General features: G+C 39.4%; 1 protein-coding gene and 1 long non-coding RNA gene across 4 annotated transcripts in view; one reads left to right on the forward strand and one right to left on the reverse strand.

Moving 5' to 3' along the window:
- The window catches only part of LOC129144902 (uncharacterized), a 216,036-nt gene that overhangs the window by 88,792 nt on the left and 102,552 nt on the right, over positions 1–24,692 (forward strand). The window lies entirely within an intron of this gene.
- Positions 8–23,826, reverse strand: LOC119231806 (myosin-1). 2 transcript variants are annotated; one of them, XM_054689510.1, is made up of 38 exons: positions 23,590–23,826; positions 23,348–23,491; positions 23,078–23,234; positions 22,045–22,072; positions 21,248–21,362; positions 21,057–21,149; positions 20,842–20,905; positions 20,101–20,199; positions 19,905–20,008; positions 19,616–19,754; positions 19,287–19,405; positions 19,019–19,168; positions 17,191–17,361; positions 16,144–16,452; positions 15,977–16,048; positions 14,868–14,955; positions 14,668–14,785; positions 14,283–14,406; positions 14,056–14,192; positions 13,703–13,958; positions 11,117–11,359; positions 10,850–11,026; positions 9,904–10,049; positions 9,736–9,826; positions 9,262–9,651; positions 8,555–8,681; positions 6,924–7,042; positions 6,574–6,770; positions 5,187–5,370; positions 4,746–4,911; positions 4,535–4,659; positions 3,856–4,164; positions 3,566–3,769; positions 3,115–3,240; positions 2,857–3,027; positions 2,475–2,579; positions 2,264–2,359; positions 8–209 (listed from the first exon to the last, which is right to left on the reverse strand). In XM_054689510.1, the coding sequence occupies exons 1-38, from the start codon at positions 23,791–23,793 to the stop codon at positions 57–59; spliced, it is 5,820 nt and encodes a 1,939-aa protein (XP_054545485.1). In that variant the 5' UTR covers positions 23,794–23,826; the 3' UTR covers positions 8–56. The 2 variants fall into 2 exon arrangements, with proteins under 2 accessions (XP_054545485.1, XP_037349481.1); XM_037493584.1 differs by having other exon boundaries at positions 15,977–16,050; positions 16,140–16,452.

Here is a 24,692-nt window from a genome sequence, read left to right on the forward strand (position 1 = left end):
ACAAAGATATTCACATTTTGTGCCTTTCTTTGGTCACCTTTCAACATTTGGATGAATTATTCTTCGCTTATGATTTTCGTGTGAACCTCCCGGCTCTTCACCCGCAGCTTGTTGACCTGGGACTCGGCAATGTCAGCCCGTTCCTCAGCCTCCTCCAGCTCGTGCTGGATCTTGCGGAACTTGGCAAGGTTGACATTGGATTGTTCCTCCTGAGAATGAATGGAAATGTGCGTATGAAAGGAAAGAGTTCAGAATTCCTAGTTTCTAAAGTCAATGAATTAATTTTACTTAAAAATAACTAATAAATCTTTTCTTAAAAAATGATCTAAAGCAATGCTCTTGAATTTTTTTTAATAACTCCTCTCATTCTTCTTGAATTCATGGATAGGGGAGAGGTGATATTTGTTTCCAAGATATTCTAAAAGTTTTCCTTTTATATCATCTAAACCTCTTACAGCTATTACAAAATATACCAAGTAGGGGTGTTTTGAACACCCTCACCTCACCTTTTACTTATTATTTGTACAGAATTCTGATAAGGGAACCAGACCTTTTGAAAGTGCATGTATGCAACATATTCTATACTACACTGATAGCCTTGACCATAAATTATTACCATTTGAGTATAAGTTATTGTCACCAGTATAGTTTAGAAATTAAACAAGAAGTTGATTGTTTCCTAAAATAGTCTGTATTTCTAGAAACAGTCTGTGGTTTTTGATTATGTTTGACTATATAACTGTGAATTTGATAAGGTCTATTTTGGTTGTGGTCTCTAGTAATCATTCTTTTTTAAAAGGCTTGTTATGCATCATCTAAAATATGATGTTCAATTTTAGAACATTAATAAAACATGGAATCACTAAATAATATAGTTTGAAAAAAACCCTCAAATCTTCCTTTTACAGATGAGACAGGCAGAAGCTAGAGACAGGTTATTCTATCTCTGTCTCTGTCTCTCTCTCTTTCATTTTAGAGCTTAGATGTCAGGGGAAAAAGAAATGAACAGAGGAACTCATGTGTGATATTTAGATATATCCATGCTTCCATAGTTAGTAAATCAACATTATTTTACTATTTAATTAAGGCATATCCATCAAGGTGGAGTGCCAAGAATATAGTGGTTTGAACATAACTGAGACCTTCTGAGTTCCAGACTTCATATTTAACTAATTACTTGACACCTTCCCTTATGTACTTAATGGTATTTCAACCAGTGTTTCCAAAACAGAACTTCTATTTTCTTCATGCCCTGAAAATCTGTTCCTCCCTTTGTTCACCATTTTTGTATGTGTTACACCATCTACCTAGTTATTCAAGTCATAAACTTGATGAGTTACCCTTGATTTTCTTTCTCTCACCGGCCAAGTGCAGCCAACTAGCATGTCTTGGAGTTTCTACCACTAAATATATCTTTAATCTCTCCACATCTATCTGCTCCTCTACCACACTATTTCAAGCCATGGAACCACCTGAAAATCATCCTAAGATGTCTCCCTGTACTTGCCTGTGTTATCTGATAATCCATTTCCCACATAGTAGCCACAAAATTCTTTTTTAAAAATATAAATCATGGGGCCTCCCCAGTGGCGCAGCGGTTGAGCGCTGGGTTGCGAAGCTGCCCGCAGCCTCTGCAGCGCTGGTTCGATCCCCGGCTGCTCCCTGGCCACTGGAGGAGGGTCCTGCATGGCGCGCGGACCTCTCCTGCTGCCTGCTGCTCCCCTCAGCAGTGTACTTCAGTCCTTCTGCCTGCTCTGCTCCCCACTCTGGCTCTGGTGAATTCTCTCACCCTCCCGGGCTTCTGACTGTACCCAGTGCTTGTATAAATAAATAAATAATCTTTTAAAAAATAATATATATATATATATAAACCATGGCACAAATGACCCAGCTTAAAACACTTCTGTGGCTTTGTAGTGTCCCACTATACTTAAAAAAAAAAAAGAAAGTCTAAACTTATATAATGCCCAGAAGACACTGCTGTGATCCATCTACTATCTAGCTCTCCAGCCATCTCTACTGCTTTCTCTCTGTTCTTTTGCTTCTTCAACCAGATTTTGCAATTCTTTTTTTCCCTTCTTAGAACATTTTCCCTTAGCTTAACAATTGGTTGGTTTCTTCTCATTCTTCCTATCTCCCTTGAGTCATTTTCCTTTGATCCTCCCTCATCTCACCCTTCTTTTCTTTCATCCCTTTAACCAAATTGTCTTTGACATGTCTGAGGCTGGAGGCACCCAATACCTCCAAGGGGTTCTGAACTCACCGCTTCTTCAGCTTGTCTCTTGTAAGCCTTCACCTTTGCTTGCAGTTTATCCACCAGATCCTGAAGCCTGAGCACATTCTTACGGTCTTCCTCAGTCTGAAAGAATAAAGAATAAATTTCTAGAAAGTAGAAATACCATCATATTCTGTTGTACATTTGGTTTTTGATCCCCTGCAGACTGGGGTAAAGACCTAGTGGGTCATTTCCTTACTTGGTAAGTGAGTTCCTTCACTCTTCTCTCATGTTTGCGCAGAGACTTGACAGTGTCAACATTGCGCTTCTGTTCATTTTCAACTTCTCCTTCCAGTTCACGTACCTGCAAGGAGATGGGCATTTTAAAGGCATTTACTAAGATCCATTCACACAAATGGATTTCTGCTTCTTCAGATGACCCATAGCACTTCTTTTATTCTACTTTGTATATATTTAATGCCCTAATTACTCTGCCTTCACCTTGGGCCCCATAAGTACTTGGGCAATAAGGAATAGCACTCATTCATGTTTGTATATCCCACATCACCTAGCAGTATAGGTATTCAAAATGCTGCATTGAATTGGAATGACATGGGAAACATGCTGGTCAGAAGACCCACCCTGGCCTCAAGTTTCTGGATCTGCTTCTTCCCGCCCTTCAGGGCCAGCTGCTCAGCCTCATCCAGACGGAGCTGCAGGTCCTTCACTGTCTGTTCCAGGTTCTTCTTCATGCGCTCCAGGTGGGCACTGGTGTCCTGCTCCTTCTTCAGTTCCTCAGCCATCATGGCCGCCTAATTAACAGCAAAACAAAATCAGTTGAGGGAGCTGAGATGGTGCATCAAGATTCAGGTTTGATCACCCCATTGCCCTCTGCTCACATCAGTGATGGCCTTCTTGGCCTTCTCTTCTGCGTTGCGGGCTTCCTGGACAATGTCCTCCATCTCTCCCTGGATTTGGGATATGTCTGTCTCCAGCTTCTTCTTGGTGTTGATCAGGCTGGTGTTCTAGTTAAAATATCAAAATTTAGAAATACTAAGAACATGAGAACAAAATTAGGATGGTTGATACTCTAATGAACTCACAAACTCATAAAATTCATTAATTGGTATCACTTCTTACTCCATCAATTATTTGAGTTGACAAAATGTTTTTAAAAGACCATCAATTCTGGATGTCACAATTCAGATAAACAGAGGTATTTTTAATCCCAAAATAGTAAATCTATTAAATTTTACCCTCCATGAAACATGAATAAATACTTAAATGGAATTAATATTTGAGTGAAAATTTTATTTTCATTCCTTTGTTTTTCTATTATTCCATACTCACCTGGGTGTGCAGGAGTTGAACGCGCTCACTGGCGTCCAGGAGCTCCTGTTCTGCAATCTTCCTGCTTCTCTCTGTCTGCTCCAGGGTGGCCCGCAGCTCTTCAATCTCAGCCTGCAGCAGGTTGGCTCTGCGCTCCACCATGGCCAGCTGCTCTTTCAGGTCTTCCTGGCCTCGGAGAGCGTCGTCCAGGTGGATCTGTGTGTCCTGTGGAGTGACCGATCAGTGAGACACCTCGCTCTCAGGGCTGCTGTCAGCCCAACCCCTTGGGACCAAATTTTGATGCCACTGACCTTGAGGATGCCTTGGGTGTTCCTGTAGTTCCTCAGGGCCTCAGCAGCCATGCGGTTGGAGTGGTTCAGCTGGATTTCCATTTCGTTGAGGTCTCCCTCCATCTTCTTCTTGATCCTGATGGCATCATTCCTGCTCCTGATCTCAGCGTCCAGGGTGCTCTGCATGGACTCCACCACTCTAATGTGGTTTCTCTTCAACTGGTCAATTTCCTCATCCTTTTCAGCAATTTTCCTATCAATTTCAGACTTGACTTGGTTCAACTCTAGCTGGATGCGCAGGATCTTTCCCTCTTCATGTTCAAGAGATGCCTTAATGACAGCAAGGGGTGACATTAGCAGGGAATGGAAGTAAGTACATTCTAGAAATAGGAATTAATTCCTAATTTTGTGATGCTGTACATATTTTATTCCTTTGTTAGAAATTTCTGTAATGTGGTGTTGTTCCTTTTATATGATTTTATCATCCAGTTAGATCTTGCCCTTGAGGGCAGAGACCTTGACTTCTTCATCTTCATTTTCTCAGTATCTCATTCAGTTCTTGACATATAGTTACGTTCATTGTATTTATAGTCAATTCTCTACCTCATATATTTAGGACACAGAGAAAAATATTTTTCTTCTCTCTTGAGGCACCTAATATCTCTTACAATTGTTTTAGATTGTGCAATAAAATGTTTACCTCTGCCTCTTCTAAAGCAGCCTGAAGTTCTGACTTCTCTTGTTCAATTTGCTTCTTTATTTTTTCCAGCTCATGGATACGCTTCCCTCCTTCTGCAATCTGCTCAGTGAGGTCAGAAATCTCCTCTATTGTACAAAAATACAAAAATGTATTCAGTGAGGGAAAACATCCTTTCCATTCTTCTGTAATAGGAAAGATAAAATGGACTCACGTTGCAAATTCTTATTTTCCCGCTTCAAGGTTTCAAGATGGTCTAAGGATTCCTCATAAGCATTCTTAATCTTGAACAGCTCTGTGCTGAGAGAGCGGGACTCCTTTTGAGAAGCTTCAAGTTCAGCATGAGTTTCTTCATACTTCTGTTTCCATTCTGCCAGGATCTGAAAAGTAAGAGATGATCAAGTGGACCAAATTTAGTGGAGAAAGTTTGATAGGATGAAAACTATCTACAGTGGCAACTCTTAAACAAAGTGGAAGTGATCTGCACTGAAATAACTATGGAGGAAAAGAGTAGAACACGGAAGATCCACCCCACCTACCCAAGGAGCAGGAGCTACTAAGACTAGCTCTCAAATAGTTTGAGTAAGGCACACTGAAGGTAGCAGCCTTTCTTAAATCATATAAAAATAATGAGATAGAAATGGGTGTAGAATACCTTGTCGAAGTTCCTTTGCTTTTTGTCCAGGGCTGCACAGGCTGCATTTGTTCTCTCCACATCAATCATGAGGTCCTCCACTTCATTCTGGAGCCGCTGCTTGGTCTTCTCAAGGGAAGCACATTTGGCGTTCACAGCCTCTACGTGCTCCTCAGCATCCTGCAGACGCTGTGCGAGCTTCTTCCTGAAAAGTGAAATAAGGACAATAGATGCAAATGGACATCAGCAGAGTTGGGTGTGGTGAAGTGGGTTTAAGAGTCAGACTTCTTCATACTTTCCCTTTCAAACTTCTTTTGTAGATCCAGTTCTGTATTATCTTATTCCTACTCTCTTACCAATCAAATATTGAAAACAACCCAAATTTCAACATTGCCTTACTTCATTATCTGGCTTTTAGGTCACTTATGATCGGCCAAGCTAACATTTCACTCTCCAAAGTAGTTGATTTATTCCTCTTTTGTAGAATATAAATATCTACCTTAAATTACTGTTACGTCTTATCTCCACTGAACTTGATCTCCTTAGGGTAGAGTCTGTTATCTTGCTAGTTTTTATATCATAGTAGTCCACCACACTGACTAAGCACTCAAATGTTATCTGTATTAATTCAAATGAAATATACTTGATTTTGTCTAATTGTATCTTTTCTGAGCATTTCACTAAACTTTTAGTAAAAAGAAACTTTCCTAAATCCGTATTAATTTTGCTTTAAGAGCTCCACTCAGAATCTCTTCTAAGGAATCCAGCATAACATAATTCCAACTATATGGTTTCACATAAATCGTTAGATCGCTCCTTAAACTTGTGTTGAATAAGTGGGTCCCTTCCTATCCAGATTCTCTTTCTTACAGTTCAATCTTAAACTTTTTATTGCATTGAATATTTGTCCTTTATAAAACAATTGGTTTTCTTTCTTACCACAGAATTTTGTTTCTACTTACTAGTTTAAAAAAAAAATTCTTTTTTTCCTTGCAAGTAGTCATATTTTTATGTCTTGAAAAGAGAAGCTGTGCTTTAAAGCCTGATTATTTTTTTTCTTATGTACTTAATACTTGGGATGATATTTTTATTGGTGGCTAAGAGCACAGAGGAAGAGCACAGAGAGTACAGTTAATCTTATTCTATCTATACCTGCATAGATAGAATGGTGTCACAAGATCCCCCTTTTAAAAATAATCTTTTAAATTCCTCTTTCTTTAAATACTTTTTAATTCTAATCTCAAGCCTGATTTCTTTTCCTAGGGAATTTGTTTTTCTTACCTAAGTTTATGTTCATGCATGTTTATTGCCTAAGTTTTCACTTGTTTGGGGAGCAATGAACATTTGCTTATCTAGTTTTATAGCAAATTCACTTTGGTAGTTCCATTTTAAATAATCTAGAACATACTTTGCCTCCTCCAGCTCCTCAGTGCGCTGGATGGCGTCCGTCTCATACTTGGTCCTCCACTGGGCAACCTCGCTGTTGGCCTTGGACATTGCCCTTTGCAGCTCGGCCTTGGCTTCCTGCTCCTCCTCATACTGTTCCCTGAGCAGGTCACAGTCGTGGCGCGAGGACTGCAGGGCATGGGCCAAGGCGCTCTTGGCCTGAGGACATAGAGAATGACAATGTAATTTTATATCTTTCAAGTGAGGGCTGTGAAGTCCCTAATCACCTGTAAGCCGCAGAAGAAAATCTGTAGAGGTAGGCATAAAACAAATAACCTCAAAACAAGGATAATGTCAAGAGGTAATGTTTACCTTTACTTCCTCTTCAAGCTGCCTTTTCAGTTCCTCAATCTGCTGTGTAAATGCTTGTTTGCCCCTTGAAAGCTGAGAAACTAATGAATCCTTTTCATCCAGCTGGCGTGAATATTCACCTATAAAGACCAAGATTCAGAAAACTCAACTTTACTTTTGAAACTAAAGCTCTGTATTAAAAACTAGAGCAGGCAAAGGGAGCTGGGCCTGATCCTTGAGAGAGAACATGGATTATAACAAACTACCAAAATCCATTGCAACCCTGAGGAGCATAACTATATAAAAATGAGTATTACAGAAAACTTTGAGACAGATGCTGATGCTTTGAGCAATGTAGGAGTTTTGGAAGAGATATTTAAAATTATTTGATCACAACAGAAAATAATAAAGAAACTTGCGAAAAGAAATGTCAAACCAATAAAGCATTCTAGTGCTTTTGGTCTAAGGCAATAATGCTGTACTGGTTTATTGCCCCTTGAAAGTAGATTGAAACAAAGACTTTATTTGGTGAAAATAGGAGACTTTGAGAAATTTTTTCTACTGTAAGTGTGATGTTCCAAAGAAAACTGAAAACATTTTTTGTATTTAAAAAATGATCAAGTATTCTTTCACTCTCCCCCCACTAGGATGAGATGGTTTGTGAATAACTAATTAGTTCCTACACTAAATGGCATCTAAATCTCTCCAATTTTTTAAGCATCATAATTCAGAAAACATATTGTATTCTATTTAAAAGGGAAGAAATATTTCAGTGCCATTTTTGAACGGGTTGTCTAGAAGCCTTCTCTTTCTAACACTAAGAGTCACAATGTTCATTTTTTTTATACCACTAAATTATTAGGAGTAAACATGTACTTAGGAAGATAATCTACAAGAAGCACTTTGATTCTTTGAGAAGACAATATTTACCACTCATATAAGGCTCATAAAATCCTTACTGTGAACTTTGTTCTAGAAAGAACAGTATTTAAATGGATATGAACGAGTAAAGTGGTTCTTCAACACTTTGATCTGCCTATTACTTTAATAATCCAAAATGGACCCATAAAACAATTTCCATCTTGTTACCTCTCCCTGTGGGGGGTAGAACTTTGGTAGCAATTTGCACAAGTGAATAGGGCAAAGAGGAAATGCAGGTTTTCCAATATGAACAGTCAAAACTATATAACCCGCGTCTGAATGCTCCTGGGCTGGGCTATGGTCCTGAATATTTCCCTGCTGAACTTGGTAGCTACTGGCAATTGGCAAGACTTCAGGAAAAACACTGGAGTAAATATTTTTGGACTAGTCAACTCATCACTACCATCATCTCCCACCTTTTCAGTGGGGATAACATGCAGACTAATGAGGTTTATAAAGTAATAACTTCTGGAAGCATTTTGAAAAGTAGAAATAAATACATTGAAGATACATATTTGATAACTTTGATTAAAATCAAGTCTGCTTAAAAAAACAGGAGCATCTGGATTTTTATTAAAACGAAACAAGAAAGAAGTGTTGACCATTTGTTGGTTAATACTGTGTCTATATTAGGGGGCACCTCCAGGGTGTAACTCATTGCAGAGTTTCTCAGCAAGCTGAGAACCTAAGGAAGATTTGTCATTCAAGGTCAACACGGGTCGGTGGCTCACCTGATTCTGTCTGCAGGCGTCCCCTTTGTGCTGTCAGGTCGTTGATCAGACGTTGCTGCTCCTCCTCCTTTGTCTTAAGTTCACTCACTTGATCTTCTAGAGTGCGGCACATCTTTTCCAGGTTTCCCTGCATTGAAAAAGTGATAGAAGCAATCTCAAGCAAGTATTGGAACATAGAAATTTTCACTAATCCAAGCCTTCTGTAGGAGTGGCAGTACTCTTTTATTTTGAGAATGAACAGTCTTTTCAAACAAAAACAACTGAAGCCTTAGGTTGTGTGGGGAAGAGTAACAAGATACCTAATCTACCATGCTGCCATTAAATTGCTATGTGGATTTAAGTCTTTACCCAACTGGCATATTTGTGATAGGAGATAATGATATATAATGATATATATATAATGATACCTGGTTCAGCTCATAAATTTCTTTTTGAGAATCAAATTATGGATTATGTGTAAGAAAAAAACAAAAAGCTTAATGTGAAGTGTTTTAAAAATCTTAAAGTATATAGTTGAATTGTACTTTCTATTTGAAAGAGCTTAATTTTTCACTCTGCATATTCTTTGGGTATGATTATTGTCACCTAAAGAGTAAGCAGTCTCCTGCCTGTACTGCATTAGTCTTCTGCCAGTTACCTCTAATGATTCTTGAAAGACTCACCCTACCTGTCTTATAGAAATTGCTAAGATTCAACCATGATTGTACCTTGGATTTGGAGATTGTCTCCATGTTGCTAGCAAGGTCATCGATTTCCATCTTCATTTCGCTCTTCTCCTTCTCCAGCTTCTGCTTGACCCTCTGCAGGTTGTCGATCTGCTCCCCGAGCTCGGCCACACTGTCTGCGTGCTTCTTCCTCAGAGTGGCCGCTGTGGCTTCATGCTGCAGGGTGGCTTCCTCCAGGTCCCTGCGCATCTTCTGGAACTCAGCCTCCCGCTTCTTGTTCATCTCAATCTGGGCTGATGTGGCCCCACCAGCCTCTTCCAGCCGCTCACTGATCTCCTCCAGTTCCCGGGAGAGGTCAGAGCGCTGCTTCTCTGCTTTGGCCCTGGAGGCCCGCTCTGCCTCGATTTCCTCCTCCAGTTCTTCAATGCGGGCCTAGAGGTGGTGAAAAGCACAATCTTAGCTAATTTGTGCTGTTTTTGTCATATTGAATTAGACCAATAGAAACCATGTACTGACCTGTAACTCCTTGATCTTCTTCTGCAGCTGCATCCCAAGGGCCTGTTCATCTTCAATCTTGCTTTGCAGATTGCTCATTTCAAACTCTTTTCTATTAGAAAATCATTTTATGTCAGCACAAAAATATTAATACAATTTCCCCATAAAACTTTTGTCCTTGTTGCTTACTTTTTAAGCTTTTCATCAAGTTGCTGTTTGTCATTTTCCACATCCATTGTGGATTCTTGGGCCAATTTTAGGTCTCCCTCCAGTTTTCTCTTGGCTCTTTCTAGATCCATCCTGATTTTCTTTTCTTGTTCCAAAGATCCTTCAAGCTAAAGGTTAATAATCCATGAATATTATTCTTGGAATGTTACCACCTTATGTCCTAGGTTGAGCTTGTATATGCATAACTCATAATCAGCAAATTATTTTGATTTTTCTATGAATTAAGCAAATATGTCCCATATATTCCATTTCTCATTGCTACTTAGCTCATCTAAGGATTTATCATTTAGAAGGTGAAGTGCACCTCATCACCGTATTTTCCAGTGCACTGTTAGGAAGACATCATTCCTTCTACATCTCCTTATTGGAACCCCTGGGATTGGTACTTCACATATGAGGTGCACACCATAGCAATATTTCCAAGTCATGACCTTTGTCAACTTCTCCCTTACTCAGACATTTACCATGGGTTCTACATTTGATATCAGATCACATTTAAGGCCAAATTTATCTTTCACATTTCTCATTTAAAACCCCCTTTGTTTCTGTGAGAGGAAACCTTGTGGATCATTATTGTTGCTTTGTCTTGTTATACTTCACCCTCCCTCTTCAGCATCTTCCTGTAGCCTCTTGCCTTTCCAACCCACCTGAAGTTACTTTGTTTTTACAACTTTCCTTGGTGAACACACTAGGTTTCCTTTCCCCTACTTCTTTTTAACCATATTGTCAATTACTAACAACTAACTTTATTATTTTTTTAATTCTGTGTGCCCATCTTAGTTCATGTAGCAGGGGTTGTGTCTTCTTCAAGTTAGTCATTGGAAGCACTTGAATAAATACTCATTACATTGTAAGTATGTAAACTCATGCTTACTTTGCATTATTTTTTACATGATATTGGGCTTACATCATCAACTTGTTGTTCAAGCTTGATTTTAGCTTTGGTCAGGGTGTTGACTTTGTCCTCTTCTGCCTGTAGGTCATCCAGAGTCTGCTGGTGGGCCTCTTGGAGGGCCTTCTTCTCTTTGGTCAGCTTTGCAATGGTTTCATCCAGGCCTGCCATCTCCTCTGTGAGGTTTTTCACCTTGAAAAATTAAAAAGAAATGATCTCTGCTATAAAGCAGCTTATTGCATGGTAGATCCTTGGCAAAGTATAGTAGAAAAAGACTCATACCTTGTTCTCGGTGGCATGTTTCTCCTTTTCCACCTTGGCTAGTGTCAACTCAAGGTCGTCAATGTCTTTCTTCAGTTCTGAACACTCATCCTCCAGTTTCCTCTTCTTGGCTGTCAGCTCAGCATTGATCTCTTCCTCATCCTCAGCTCTCTCAGTCACCTCTTTGATTTTAGCTTCTAGCTGGATTTTGGTTTTGATGAGCTGGTCACATCTTTCCTCTGCATCAGCCAAGGCATCAGCTTCCTGAGAAGGAATGATAGATACTTTAACATTTTAGTTCCATTGACATTTTCAGATTATAGTAATATTTTTAACCAAACAATGTGTATCTTAAAGTTTTAGATTAATCTTTATTAGTTTTCCATTATTTAAGAAATACTTGCTAGACACTTATTATGGTACTGAGGATTAAATAAAAGAATGTTAAGTCATGATTCTTGGTGAAATGAAATTGTGATGCAAATAGATTTGTTAATGATGGGGTTCAGGATGTACAACCCCAAAATAGTCATAGTGGCATATTTATTATGGTAAGCTGAAAGAGTATGAGAAAATGGTAGAAGTAGGAAAGTCACTGATCTCTCCACCTCACCCTCCTTCCCTGAAGCAAGTCATAAATGTTTCATGTGAAAGGTACCTTTCCTGTTCTAGGAGAAGCATAACTTATAATCAGCAAGTTATTTTGACTTTTCTTGGGAACCAAGAAGAAAGCAAAACTAATCCTTATTTTTCTACTTCTTCAGCATATACTTCTGCAGGCCAAACTCCTTTGTCTTGTCAATTTTTCACAAATGTATTATTTGTCTAACAGGTAGAAAAGCTTTCTTCTCTGGTCCTTCCTTTGAGTCTTCGTTCTCTAATGAAGTCTCCACATACATGGGAAAATTCAATAAAATATGTATGTGTTTCTCCTGTTAATCTTTGTTAGTTATTTTTCAGACTCAGACAGGGACATTAATAGGGTAGAGGAAAACTTTTCTTCCCTACATGATAGCCTGTATTTCATGTGTTAATATGTTTTCATATCAGTCAGTTTTCCTTATTTAATATTTATTTCCAGAAGTTCAGTGCTTCAGTATTGATCAGACAGCTAAAGGAAGGAGTCATATCAGAAGAGTGACTTAAAGAGAAGACCTGTCCTACAATAACAGAGTAGTTGGGAATTAAAAGGCAGCACCTAGAAAAACTATAGGGAAGTGAACTAAAAGGCAGTACTTTGAGAAATAGCAAATGTTCTTCTCATGAAAAGTTGGAATATAATCACTATGAGGTCAGCTACCGTGATTCTTGTTCAAGGTTGTATCCTAACTGTTTGGCACTTCATCAAATATGTACTTAATGGATAGTTGATGAAAGGAGAAGAGTATGCTGGGATCAAAGTTAATACCCCCTATAAATATCCCTTGATTCTTGAAGGTATGATGAACCTCTCTTTATTTTGGAAAATCTTGGTCTACATAAACTACCAGGAAAGTCACAGTACCAAGTGAAGTATTTTCTTTCTTTAAATTTGCTAGTTATATGTTCAAATCCATATGCCACAGGGTGCCAACATATATTCCCTTCCTGAATTTAGAAAACCAAAGGAAAAATTTACTGTTTCTATTGTTGATTTCAGTGGCAGCAGCTACAATTCTCATATCAGTTATGTCACAAAAATGGAATAGACAGTGATGTCTGATCAAATTATTCTACCCATGGCTCTAGGTATTGACTGAAATATCAGAATAAGAGTATCAATCCTATCTCTCATGTGTTACATAAAAATCAATACTATTTAGGGCCTCCCCGGTGGTGCAGCAGGCTGAGCGCAGTGCTGTGAGGCTGTCTGCAGCCTCTGCAGCATGGGTTCAATTCCCAGCCAGCCAGGGAGATACCCACATGGTGTGGCAGACCTCTCCTGTTGTGCCTGCTGCTACCCTGAGCAGTGTCTTCAGTCTGTCTGCCTGTTCTGCTCTCCACTCTGTCTCTGGTGAATCCTCTCACTCTCCCATGCATCTGGCCTGTACCTCAGTTCTTGTATAAATAAAAAGTAAATCTTAAAGAAAAATCAATACTATTCACGGAAAGTAATGTCGCTATCCTTGCAATGAGTCAATTTTTTAAGACACTAGAGAGTTTTTAAAGATAAGTGTTGAGAAGGCAGTTGCCAGGAGGCCATACATTTAAACATGTAGAATACTGCTCTCAAATTAACCTGTTTTCATCACAGTCTCCTCCCTCTTCACTGTCAATATTGTTCTTTTTTTCACTGCTCTTACATTTTTCAGCAGGAATAATCTTAAGGAGCTAAGATCACCCTATTTCCTGTCTACATTCTGCTGAGAAAAACAAGAGGGGGGGAAAGTAAAAATACTTCCATTTTCCCCTTCTCAATAGCAAGGTATACTACAGTGCTTTTTAGTAATGTTATGCGTGTATGTGTATATATATTTATATATATAATTTTATTGTAAATTCTAAAAAGTTATGAATTAAGAAAGACTGATAATCAACCCCTTAGTAAGGTGAGTCTAGACCTTTCTCTGACAATGACTGAGCTGAAATTCCAGCATAAGGGTGTACTAACTGGGTTGCGACACTCACAGATTGAACCTGGAGCTGCAGGTCATTTTTCTCTTGCATCAGAGCGACCATTTTTTCTTCTAGCTCCTTTTTTTTGGCCTCCATCTTTGCGAGGTTTTCTTTGGTCTTTTCAAACTCTTCCTTCATGTTGGCCATCTCCTTCTCGGTCTCTGCACTCTTGAGGAGGGGCTTGATCTTGAAATACAGCTTCATCCAGGGCCAGTGCTTCACGTTCATGAAGGCACGGACATTGTACTGGATGCAGAAGATGGACTCTCTGTGATAGGAACATAGTGTTCAGAGTCATACTATGGCAAGAAGCAGAATCAAATGAGCAAGGTTAATGGGGTTCAGTAAAATGTCCCTGTGGATACCTTCTCTCCACCATCTTCTGGTACTCCACTCTTGCCAAGAAACCTCTGCACATAGCCTGGGTTCGGGTGATCAGTTCAGCCAGCTTTTCATCTCGCATCTCTTCCAGGAGCCCCAGAAGACCAGCTTTGAAAAAGACCTGTGCAGAGGCAGAGTTGCAGATCAGACCTGAAGTTACATCTGCTCCAAAAGGACAGGAATAGCACCATTAGGCTTTAGAGAAAATTACCTTGGTGTGACCAAATTTATACTGGGTGTGGTCAATGTCAATGGACCCAAGGAGCTTCTCAGAAGCCTTCTTGCTGTCAATGAATTGGCCTTCAGGGATAGCACTTGCGTTTAGTACCTTGTACCTGTTTAAGCCAAAGAAATGGTATAGCTGTTGTCACCAACAAGAGATCTTCCTACCTTATTATAGAAATATCATAGCTACTTCTTTATCTATTCTCTGTATTTTCAAAGGGTGTCAAATTTTTGATATGTCAACACAGTTTGTTAAATTTATTTCTCTCCTTTTAAATTTTAACAGAAGTTACAAAGGATTATTTCACTGAAAAATTTAAGTATTTAACAAGAACTTCTTAAAATAATGAATTCACAGTGAGAAGTCCAACCTCTGTTTGAAGTCTGCATAAAGGATCCTGCTTGGGAAGCCCTTCCTGCAGATGCGGATGCCTTCCAGCACACCATTACACCGCAGCTGGTGCAGCACGAGCTCGTGCTCCATGGCCCCTAAATGAAAGAATACAAAAATCTTATTTTGAGGTCTAAAGCAAATCTACTGTAACTTGTCTGGATATCAGAGGTGCCTTACCAGGAGTTTTGGTTTCATTGGGGATGAGGCAGCGTACAAAGTGGGGGTGAGTGCTCCTCAGGTTGGTCATCAGCTTATTCAGATTCTCCTGTGGAGTCATATGAACATTTGGTTTAAAAATGTACTGCTTTCAGACATTCATTGTGCTCATGATCTATTATATTGGTTTAACTCTAGTGGATAGTGTGTAGATTTGAATTTGCAGAGTTATCCCCAGAATTTCCACATTTCCCACATGCCCTTCTATTTCCTATTTTTCTACATTATAAACATATTTTTTCTATGAACTGTTGAAGTGGCTGTTCACTGCTATTATATTTCCTGATGTATGTTCTAAAATAACATATTACTCTAAGCATGTGGAAACACTCCTCTTGTGCTCTTTTTGCTTAGGTATGTGGTCTGGGTTTACTAGTAATTCTTTGTCTTCCTTCAAATCTCCATTTCTTTCTTTACTCAGCCTTCAGTTGTATCTGCTTCTGTCACATGCTTATTTCTTGTCATAATCATAAAGCTGTGTCCTCCTTTTGGTTCCATAGAAAGCAGCCTTTAATATCTCTTTCTCAGAGTTGGCAGAAAATGACACTCATGTTACCAAGTGTAAGAACTTTTCCAACCTATGGAAACCCCAGTTTTCCAGAACAGCTAGAGTTTCAGTTATTAAAGGTAGGATTGTCAAGAGAAAAGTGAATTTTTTAGAGAGCTATTTCTTATCACATCTAGTTTTTTACTTTGTTTTTAGTTTAGCCTTCAGTTCTCAGCACTATTCTTTTATTGACCACTTTCAAATTCTACTCATTTCAATTCTAGGCCAATATACACCTAAGCAGCTACATCATTTGGGGGCTCTCAAAGACTCAAGCAAATCTCATGTTTTGCATAATCCTATCCCAATGGAACCATCTAAATATCAAGTGACCTCATTTTCCAGCTCCTAAATTGAATTTTACCACCTGATACTGATGTCTACCATTGCATCTCATCCTCCTGATGCCCATGCCTCATGTATATCCCCAGTTCTATAATCCTGGCAAGTTATTTTCCCCTCCCCATGCAATAAGTAAAATTTAATTTCACGGGTCTAATTAGAGAGAAAGAGAAGTTTGTACCCTGAAGAGAGCAGACACGGTCTGGAAAGAAGAACCCTTCTTCTTAGCTCCTTTCTTTCCACCACCACCAGACTCTGAGGGCAGAGAAAGCAGAAGTATCACAGCATAGGCTTCCTCGGTATGTTTTATACATTAAGTAAAAGATCAATGCCACTGAAATTACCTGCTTCAGCAGCTGCAGCTGCCCCAGAGAAGAGGTAGGCCAGAGTCTTCATTGAAGACTTCTGGTACAGCCCCACCACGGTCTCGTTCAGGGGGTCCTTGTTCTTGTCAAGCCAGCCGGCAATGTTGTAGTCCACGGTGCCGGCGTAGTGCACCAGCGAGAAGTGGGCCTCGACCTTGCCTTTGGCAGGCTTGGGCTTCTGGAAGTTGTTGGACTTGCCCAGGTGCTGTTCATACAGCTTGTTCTTGAAGGAGGTGTCTGTGGCCTTGGGGAACATACACTCCTCTTCCAGGATGGAGAAGATGCCCATAGGCTGGAAGTAAGAAAAGAAACAAATGTTATTTGAATTTTGTCTGCTTGTCAAAATAATATGTAACATTATGATCCTATCTGAGTTAATTCATCCTCTAATTCCTTACGATTGATGAAAACTCATTCCTTAGGTCAACAGTGGTTAACTTAACAAATTTATATTGGGTGCCTGTCTTATTCAGGTGTTGGGTCATGGGATATGACAAATAGTAAGATAAACAAAGTCCTTATAACAATACTTCTCCAAATGTGACTTGCAACTAGTTGCATCAGAGCCACTTGGTAAAAATGCAGATTCCAAGGCTTCATCACATACCAAAAAAGGTGAGATTAGGGAAATCTGCCACTTTATTAAGAATTCATGATGAGTTTATGACACAACTGTAGTTTGAGAGCCTCTGCTTTAAGCTACTAGAAATTCAGATTTGAATGCCAGTTATAGTGAATATAAGGATGCCAGAGAAACAATAAGTGAAAAACTCCAGTAAATGCTTTTTTATAAGGTATGATAGTTTTAAATACAGGGCTTTGCATTACAAACTGTGGGGTAATGTAGAATTCTGGACTCTCAGAAAATATTCAGTCTTCTTTTTTACAAGAATGCTTACTTTAGAGTTGGCATAAAGAACAATTTTGCTAATTTTACTTATGAGTAAAAATCTTAATACTAAGATTTTATGACTTAAAAAATATATATAGTTCAGCAGTACAATCTGTGATCTGAAAGAAGCAAGCAAACCTTCTCAATGAGCTCAATGCAGGCAGCCAGGTCCATCCCGAAATCGATGAACTCCCACTCAATGCCTTCCTTCTTGTACTCCTCTTGCTCCAGCACGAACATGTGGTGGTTGAAAAACTGTTGCAGCTTCTCATTGGTGAAGTTGATGCACAGCTGCTCCAGGCTGTTGAACTGAATAAATAATACAAATTGACATTCATCTCATAAAAGCATCTAAGTGAAAGGGGCTTTTCCTATGTGGTTAGCCTAATGCTTCCTCTTCAGATGCAATGGCTTCATTCTGCTGCAAGTCTTTTCCTGCCTCCTATATGGTTTTAGCTGCTAGCAGTGAGATAGTGTCACACGCTTGTTGGATCTGTCTCACAAACAGAAATAAACAGGCTCTGCGTGATGGTTTCCTGTGCAATAAAACAATTGTTTGGCTTTTACAGTATCTAATTTTGCTGATCAGATATTTCTTATTAATTTTTCTCTCTATGATCAGGACCATGCTATAAAGGTTGACTCTTGGCACCAGCTCTTTGCTGTGTTTGTAAGCACTCCCAGAACCTGGGGAGCTCTGCTCTGCTTGACTATTCAGGACACCTAGATATACACAATTGCGAATATTCTTATTTAAGATTAGTATCACTATCTACAGAAATCAAGGTGGTTCCACAACATGGATGAAGCTTGCAAACTTTATGCTAGGTGGAAGAAGCAAATTATAAAGAACCATGTACGGTATGATTCCATTTATATGAAATGTCCAGAATAAGCAAATCCCAACAGAAAGAAGGAAGATTAGTGGTTGCCTGGGGCTGCAGAGAGAGACCAGACAACTGAGGGTAGAGAACAATTGGGAATGACTTCTTAATAGGGATGGAATTTCTTGTTGGGGGGCTGAAAATGTCCTAGAGTCAATTGCCATGATGGTTGTACATATCTATGAATACACAAAAACCACTGGATTATATACTTTAAATAGATGAATCGTATGGTTCATCTATTATATGAATTATATCTCAATGAAGCTGTTATTTAAAAAAACCTCAAAGAGGTTACAAATTTTCATTCTAATCAGTTTTCTTTGAAAAAGTGTGGATTGTCCTTCCTATTTCTGCATGGTGCCAGGTTATTCCTCTCTTCCCCTGCAGCTTGGAAATCCCTGGAAATGCTCTTGTCCCTAAAACTCAGAAAAACACTTCCAGTTTCTATCAGTTCACTCACAGAAAAAGGTGCAGAAATGCCACCTGTGGGTCAGACACATCTGAGATAGTGCTATTGGGAAAGAGACATCCCCAACTTTGTCTGCTAAGCTATGTGAGAGGTATTCATTTTCAGGCAAATGAACTTGATTTTCTTTACAATGTCATTTCTATTCTCTATATCTAGATATTACTAAGCAAATAGGAATCTTAAATCTTCTACAAATCTTTGAACTCATTTTCCCCCTTTCTCATTTTTGTGGGCATTGTTACTCTCATTACCTTCTTTATCATTGACTAAGTGCTATGTACTTTGGGATTGTGCTTAGGTCTTTCAAATCAGAAATCTTTCACAGGCAAAAAGATCTTAGAAGTTCTGGAGTGCTAGATTTTGGCTGAATATGCCCTATGATCGGATCGTTACAATTTCTATTATTCAGGTTCATACAGGGTATTGACAGAGGTAGAGTTTGAGAACTAGTCTATCTCATCCCGGCACTCATACCCTTTCGTAATCTTTTGGTTCTGTTTCATGTGTCACTTTAATTTGTATTGTAGGTATTTTTCATAGATTTTTTTCAATATTGACTGTGGAAGTAATGTTTATAAACTTTTCTGTTACTACATCTCTGTTAACTCACATCAAAGATCTCAAAACCAGCGATGTCCAAGACCCCGATGAAGTACTGCCTGGGCTGCTTGGTGTCCAGCTGCTGGTTGATGCGGGTGACCATCCACAGGAACATCTTCTCATAGATGGCTTTGGCCAGAGCACCCACAGCGTTGTACACCTTCACATAGACAGAGTAATGTTTGATGGTATCAATAAAGGCATTCATAAAGGAGGTGCATTAGTTGTTACTATCACAGGCCTGGGGTACATGTGATTCACTGAGGTCATGCATTTACCTGCTGTACAGTCTGGCCTTTGGTGACATACTCATTGCCGACCTTGACCCTGGGGTAGCAGAGGGCTTTGAGCAGGTCGGCAGAGTTCAGACTCTGGAGATAGGCTGCCTTGTCAGCAACTGCAGAGACACAATTCAGGTGCTCAACATGATCTACTCTAGGCCCCATAATTTTTAGAGGCAGACTATTAAATGAATCACTTTATACAAAGTCTGTATGGGAGTAAGGTGGCATTTGTTCATCAGAAGCTGAGTAAAGGAGAAATGAGTTTGGAATGGCTTATTTGTCTATATTGTGTCATTCAATCTGGATGGGGCTTCACTTAGTACCTTCAGTGCCATCTGGCTCTGCTTGCTCCTCCCTTTGCTTTTGCTTGAATTTCATATTCCCATAATGCATCACAGCCCCTGTGAGCTTATAGATGGACACTCTTTCATCAGAAGTAAAGCCCAGGATGTCAATGGCACTCTGCCAGGAGAGATAAGAGCACCAAAGTTAGGGCAGAAGACCCTACCTTATCTAGGCAAATTTATATTATGTCCTCAACTACACCTGTAGCTAATTATTCTTGTCATACCCTATGTAATGAATAAAAAAAATACTGCATGTGTAACTTACATCAGTGGCCATCAACTCTTCTTGGTCATCAATGCTGGGGACTGTGATCTCCCCTTGGCTGACAAAGGCATAGTCATATGGGTTGGTGGTGATCAGGAGCATTTCTGGGTACATAGAATTCAGGGTGTACAGTTCACATTAGAAGATGTTAATAAAATGATTAACTTCTTGCTTAGAAGTTCAAGCTTTTTCTTACCAATTAGATCTGGCTTCTTGTTAGACATGATCTGATAAAAAATATGGTAGCTCCTTTCTGCCTTCAGTTGGAAAGTAACTCTAGACTTCTCCAGAAGATCTGCAATGGAAAGTATACTCTGAATTGTCTGTGTCTGATGAGGAGTGGGGAGGTTGGGAGGGATTGTAAAGTCCTGGGGTGATTTTTGGAATTTGGGGTCAATAGCTAAATTTCATTAGCCCATTGGTATTTCAGCTGTTTCCATGAGGCATTAAATATTGCATCTTTAAAAACATAATTGCAGCTGCTTTACCACCTCTAGAAGGAAGCTAAGACAAGCCTGACCCGAGATATTCATTTTTCAATGTCAAGATCTTTGACATTGGCATATAATCAAGTCTTTAAACTCCTCCCTCCTCAGGGTCTCTTCTTACTTTAAAAAAGAGGGACTACTAAGAGTAACAATTATTAATGCTGGGAGGAAATCATATATTCTTAAACCATAGTTTTTTCTTAGAAAAATTGGAGATTGAGACTCCAGACAAGCCCAACAGCTCCTGGCAGTTGCCACAGAATCATTAGCTCAAGACTGGAGTGGATAAATCACACTGTGGAGTGTGGATAAGACTGGCATGTACCACGGGCATGTTTGGCAGAAGACTGGTGTTTCACAGGCTCCAGGCTCAGCAGTAACTGCAGACTGTTCCTCCAGACCATCATTTATCATTCTTGGATTCTATTTAGAGGGGTTGTGTTACTCACATGTTTCAATATCAGCAGAAGCCAGTTTCCCGGTGGTACCAAAGTGGATCCTAATGAATTTACCCTTGCAAGTAAAAAAACAAAAAACAAAAACAAACAAACAAACAAAAAACATACAAAATGTGAAGCTCACAAGAAGATTGAAATCATAATCTAGAGAGGCTTTCTGTGGCATTGAAGCACTGAAAAAATCCTTCTGTGACCAAGAGACTTACAAAGCGAGAGGAGTTGTCATTCCTCACGGTCTTGGCATTGCCAAAGGCCTCCAGTAGGGGGTTGGCGCTGATGATTTGATCTTCCAGGGTCCCCTGCAAAAACAAGGGCAGTGCTCACATGTGGGGCTCAGGAATTCTTCACTTGGAGGCCCAGACAAAGCCTGGATTTTAATGCTGGCAATCAGACTCACCTGCATTTTGCCAGAACTTGCTTCCTCCTTCTTCTTGTCCCCAGTAACTGCAATTGTTGCAAAGTACTGGATGACACGCTTGGTGTTCACAGTCTTCCCTGCACCAGATTCTCCGCTGTCAAACAATGAGCAAACATATGTGAGAAATTATGTGACAACTCAGACCATTACCACCATCAGCATTCACTCCCTTATGCCTCTATCTTTATATGTCTTAGCCATCATCTCCTAGACTTTGCTCTTAAGCCTACATAGAGCTCATTATTTCTGTTGCTTTGCACTCAAAAAGTAGAGAAATATATTCATTGTGCATGAGTGTTTAAGCTGCACCAGGCTCTCTTCTAGATGTTGAGGCCTAGATTTGAGAGTCCCAAATAGCAGCTACTTAACAAGTGTGGTAAATGAAATAACTAGTTAAAAAAAAAAACAAAAAACTCTATGAAACAATGCCTGTATTCTTCAGCTGCCTTAGGCTAAACACACAGCCCAAGTTAGTTATTTGAAGGTACAGGTAGCCATTCCTCAAATGGGCATCAAAAATGAACCACTGATAACATTCCCCAACTGCTCTGTCTTCAGGAGGGGGCTGTATGTGATGCTTACTGCCCTATACATAGTTCAGGCCATGCCCAGAGTAAGCATTTTGTGTCTCTAACCCCCAGGAAAGTTCTGTGGAACTTCAAAGACTGGACTAGTAAATAATATCATTTGGGGCATTTTTTTTTTTTAATTCTGAAGGTTTGTCATTTTCCCAGTGAGAAAAAAATACAAATAAATCTCAGAATATCAGTACTTACGTGATTAAGATAGACTGATTCTCCCGATCTAAAAGAAAAACAGTGGAAAATCAGTATATGTATAAAGCCACTCAAACAGAACTTTCTGTAGGAAAACACAGGGCACTGAGGATGTCATTTTAAATGGAGTTTTTCAATACATTATTGTAAAATTGTATATGGTTATTATTATTAAACATCTTAAATTGGGGAAGAAAAACATAAAATATATTGTCTTAAATTCCTTAAGTTTTCACAATTATGTCCTTCTGGTAAAATAAAGAGCAGGACTTTCCAAATCCAAACACATTTACTAGTTGTCATCTTAACATTTCAGTGTCATACTATCTGTATATAACTGGAAAATACACATAAACCCAGGGTTTGGACAGTAGTTAAAAGGTTAAAATCTCAAATCAAGGTTCAGATTTAGTTTCTAGATGAATCAGTGGATCTCACAAAGTAAAAACTAAAATCTGTTTTATGGCCACAGAATGCACCCCTAACACTGAGTAGCCTTCCCCAAAGTGTGCCTTTGGGTCAAAGGAGCATCACGTGAGAGGAGGTGACTCAATAAGAATAGTTTTTTAAGGTAGCAATTTCTGTTTGAAGGCATATAGTAGCCCCCAAACACCATCTTCATTCAAAGAGAGATTTAATCTTAAAAGAAGTATCTAATTTATAATGAACAAGAGACTTAGACACTAAAAGATTGAACACATAATTTTCATTTCTATTCAGACACTATGATTCAGTTGTTCTTAATTTTATTCTTGTTTCTTAAATATATAAAGTATATTATTTATTTCTATGCAAGTGGAACACTAATTAAACTTAGTAGGGATGATACAGGCATGACCTGGTTAGATCATGGTGGTGGAATCAGGACTGGGTGTTAGTTTCAGCTTTGACTGTGTGTGACTCTATGCTTTTGTAACCTCTTCTGTACAACCAGGGGGTGCCATTCAATTATTTCTAAAGGTCTTTTTAACATTAACATTTTGTGATTATCCCTGGAAAAATGACTTGCATGAAAAACAGCTGCACCACTCACCAGTCAGCATGAACTGATAGGCGTTGTCAGAGATGGAAAAGATGTGGGGTGGGGCCTCCTGACGCTTCTTGCCTCTGTAGGCGGCCACCACCTCTGCATTGTACACTGGCAGCCACTTGTAGGGGTTGACAGTGACACAGAACAGGCCTGAGTAGGTCTGCACCAAAAAGGGAAAAAAAAAAAAAAGAATGTAATTATTTCATGGAGACTTAATAATGTACCATGTCTCAAAAAAACTACCCACGTGAGAAGCTCACGAGAAACACTCACGTAGATCATCCAGGCTGCATAGCGCTCTTTGAGGTTGTACAGCACAGCGGGCTCGTGCAGGTGGGTCATCATGGCCATGTCCTCAATCTTGTCATATTTGGGAGGGTTCATGGGATAGACTTGGTCATCTTTCACAGTTACAGTCTGTTAAGTCAAATAACATAGGCCAGGTCAAAAAAGAACTGTTAGCTCACCTAACCCAAAATGAGGTACCATCTCATCTTCCCCAGATGTTTACTCACAGCTCCATTTTCAGTCTTGGCTGTCACCTTCCCCGACTCCCTGCTCTGCACTGTTGCTTTCACAAAGGACTCCTTGGGGTCCACCACAAAGACTGATGTCTTGGCATCAAAGGGCTTGTTCTGGGCCTCAATTCGCTCCTTTTCAGACTTTCGGAGGAAAGGAGCAGCCTCCCCAAAAACAGCCATCTCCGCATCGGAACTCATGGCTGCAGGCTATTGGTGGCAGCCCAGCCAAAGACCCTGCCTGACAGAGGAAGAAATGATACTATAGAAAATCAAAAACTGGACCGCCACATTTTAAAAAACAAAATGTTCATTCACTGACCAGCTGGACACTTAGCATTGCATTGGGGCTGACCATCTCCCTGGCTTGGCTGGAGGTGAAATGTCAGTCTTCACTTTCTGTGCCAGTGCTGACAGATAGATACTTAATCATGCATTTGGAAAGAGATTGCTGTTTCGGGCTCACCTACTGTATGATATTGTGGCAGCTTTCTCCGCTTCGTTTGTTATGTATAGTTATCTTTGTAAACTGCCTACCATCGGTTTATGGCAAACACAAAGCTAAGATGATGGCAGCTTGTTCTCCATCCCTTTCACTTAGGATTATCATCTCCCAATTCAATTATAAGCATCTTGCAGGCAGAGAGTACTTTTCCTACTGTGGCATCCTTAGGACAATGCATGCAGGGGAGGGCTCAAAACTGGCTTTGTATTTTAAAGAGCAATCAAGATATGTTGCTAAAATTCTAGAAACTGCTTTGTATGTGCTGAAACTCTTTTCAGTACAGACTTGAAGTTTACAAAGACTAATAAAGGGGAAATAGGAGGAGCTTTTACATTATATGTTACAAAACATTCTCTTATACCTCCGTTTCTTTTGTTCTCATATAATTTTGACCAACTTGGCTTGTTCATCTAACTTTGCTATTTCCCAAAAACTAAGATAAAATGTAATTGCCTGTGTTTATTGCTTTATAACTATTATTTTCATTAAAAATTTCAGTTCTTTCTCCAGGATCTATTTCTTACCACTTTAATTTATATTCATTAATCCTACCAATAATAGTCACATATATGTTATATACTAGTAAAGATATCTT

The sequence above is a fragment of the Talpa occidentalis genome, unplaced genomic scaffold (genome assembly GCF_014898055.3).
Source record: "Talpa occidentalis isolate TD23 unplaced genomic scaffold, MPIMG_talOcc4v2.1 talOcc4.7, whole genome shotgun sequence".
Lineage (NCBI taxonomy): Eukaryota > Metazoa > Chordata > Mammalia > Eulipotyphla > Talpidae > Talpa > Talpa occidentalis.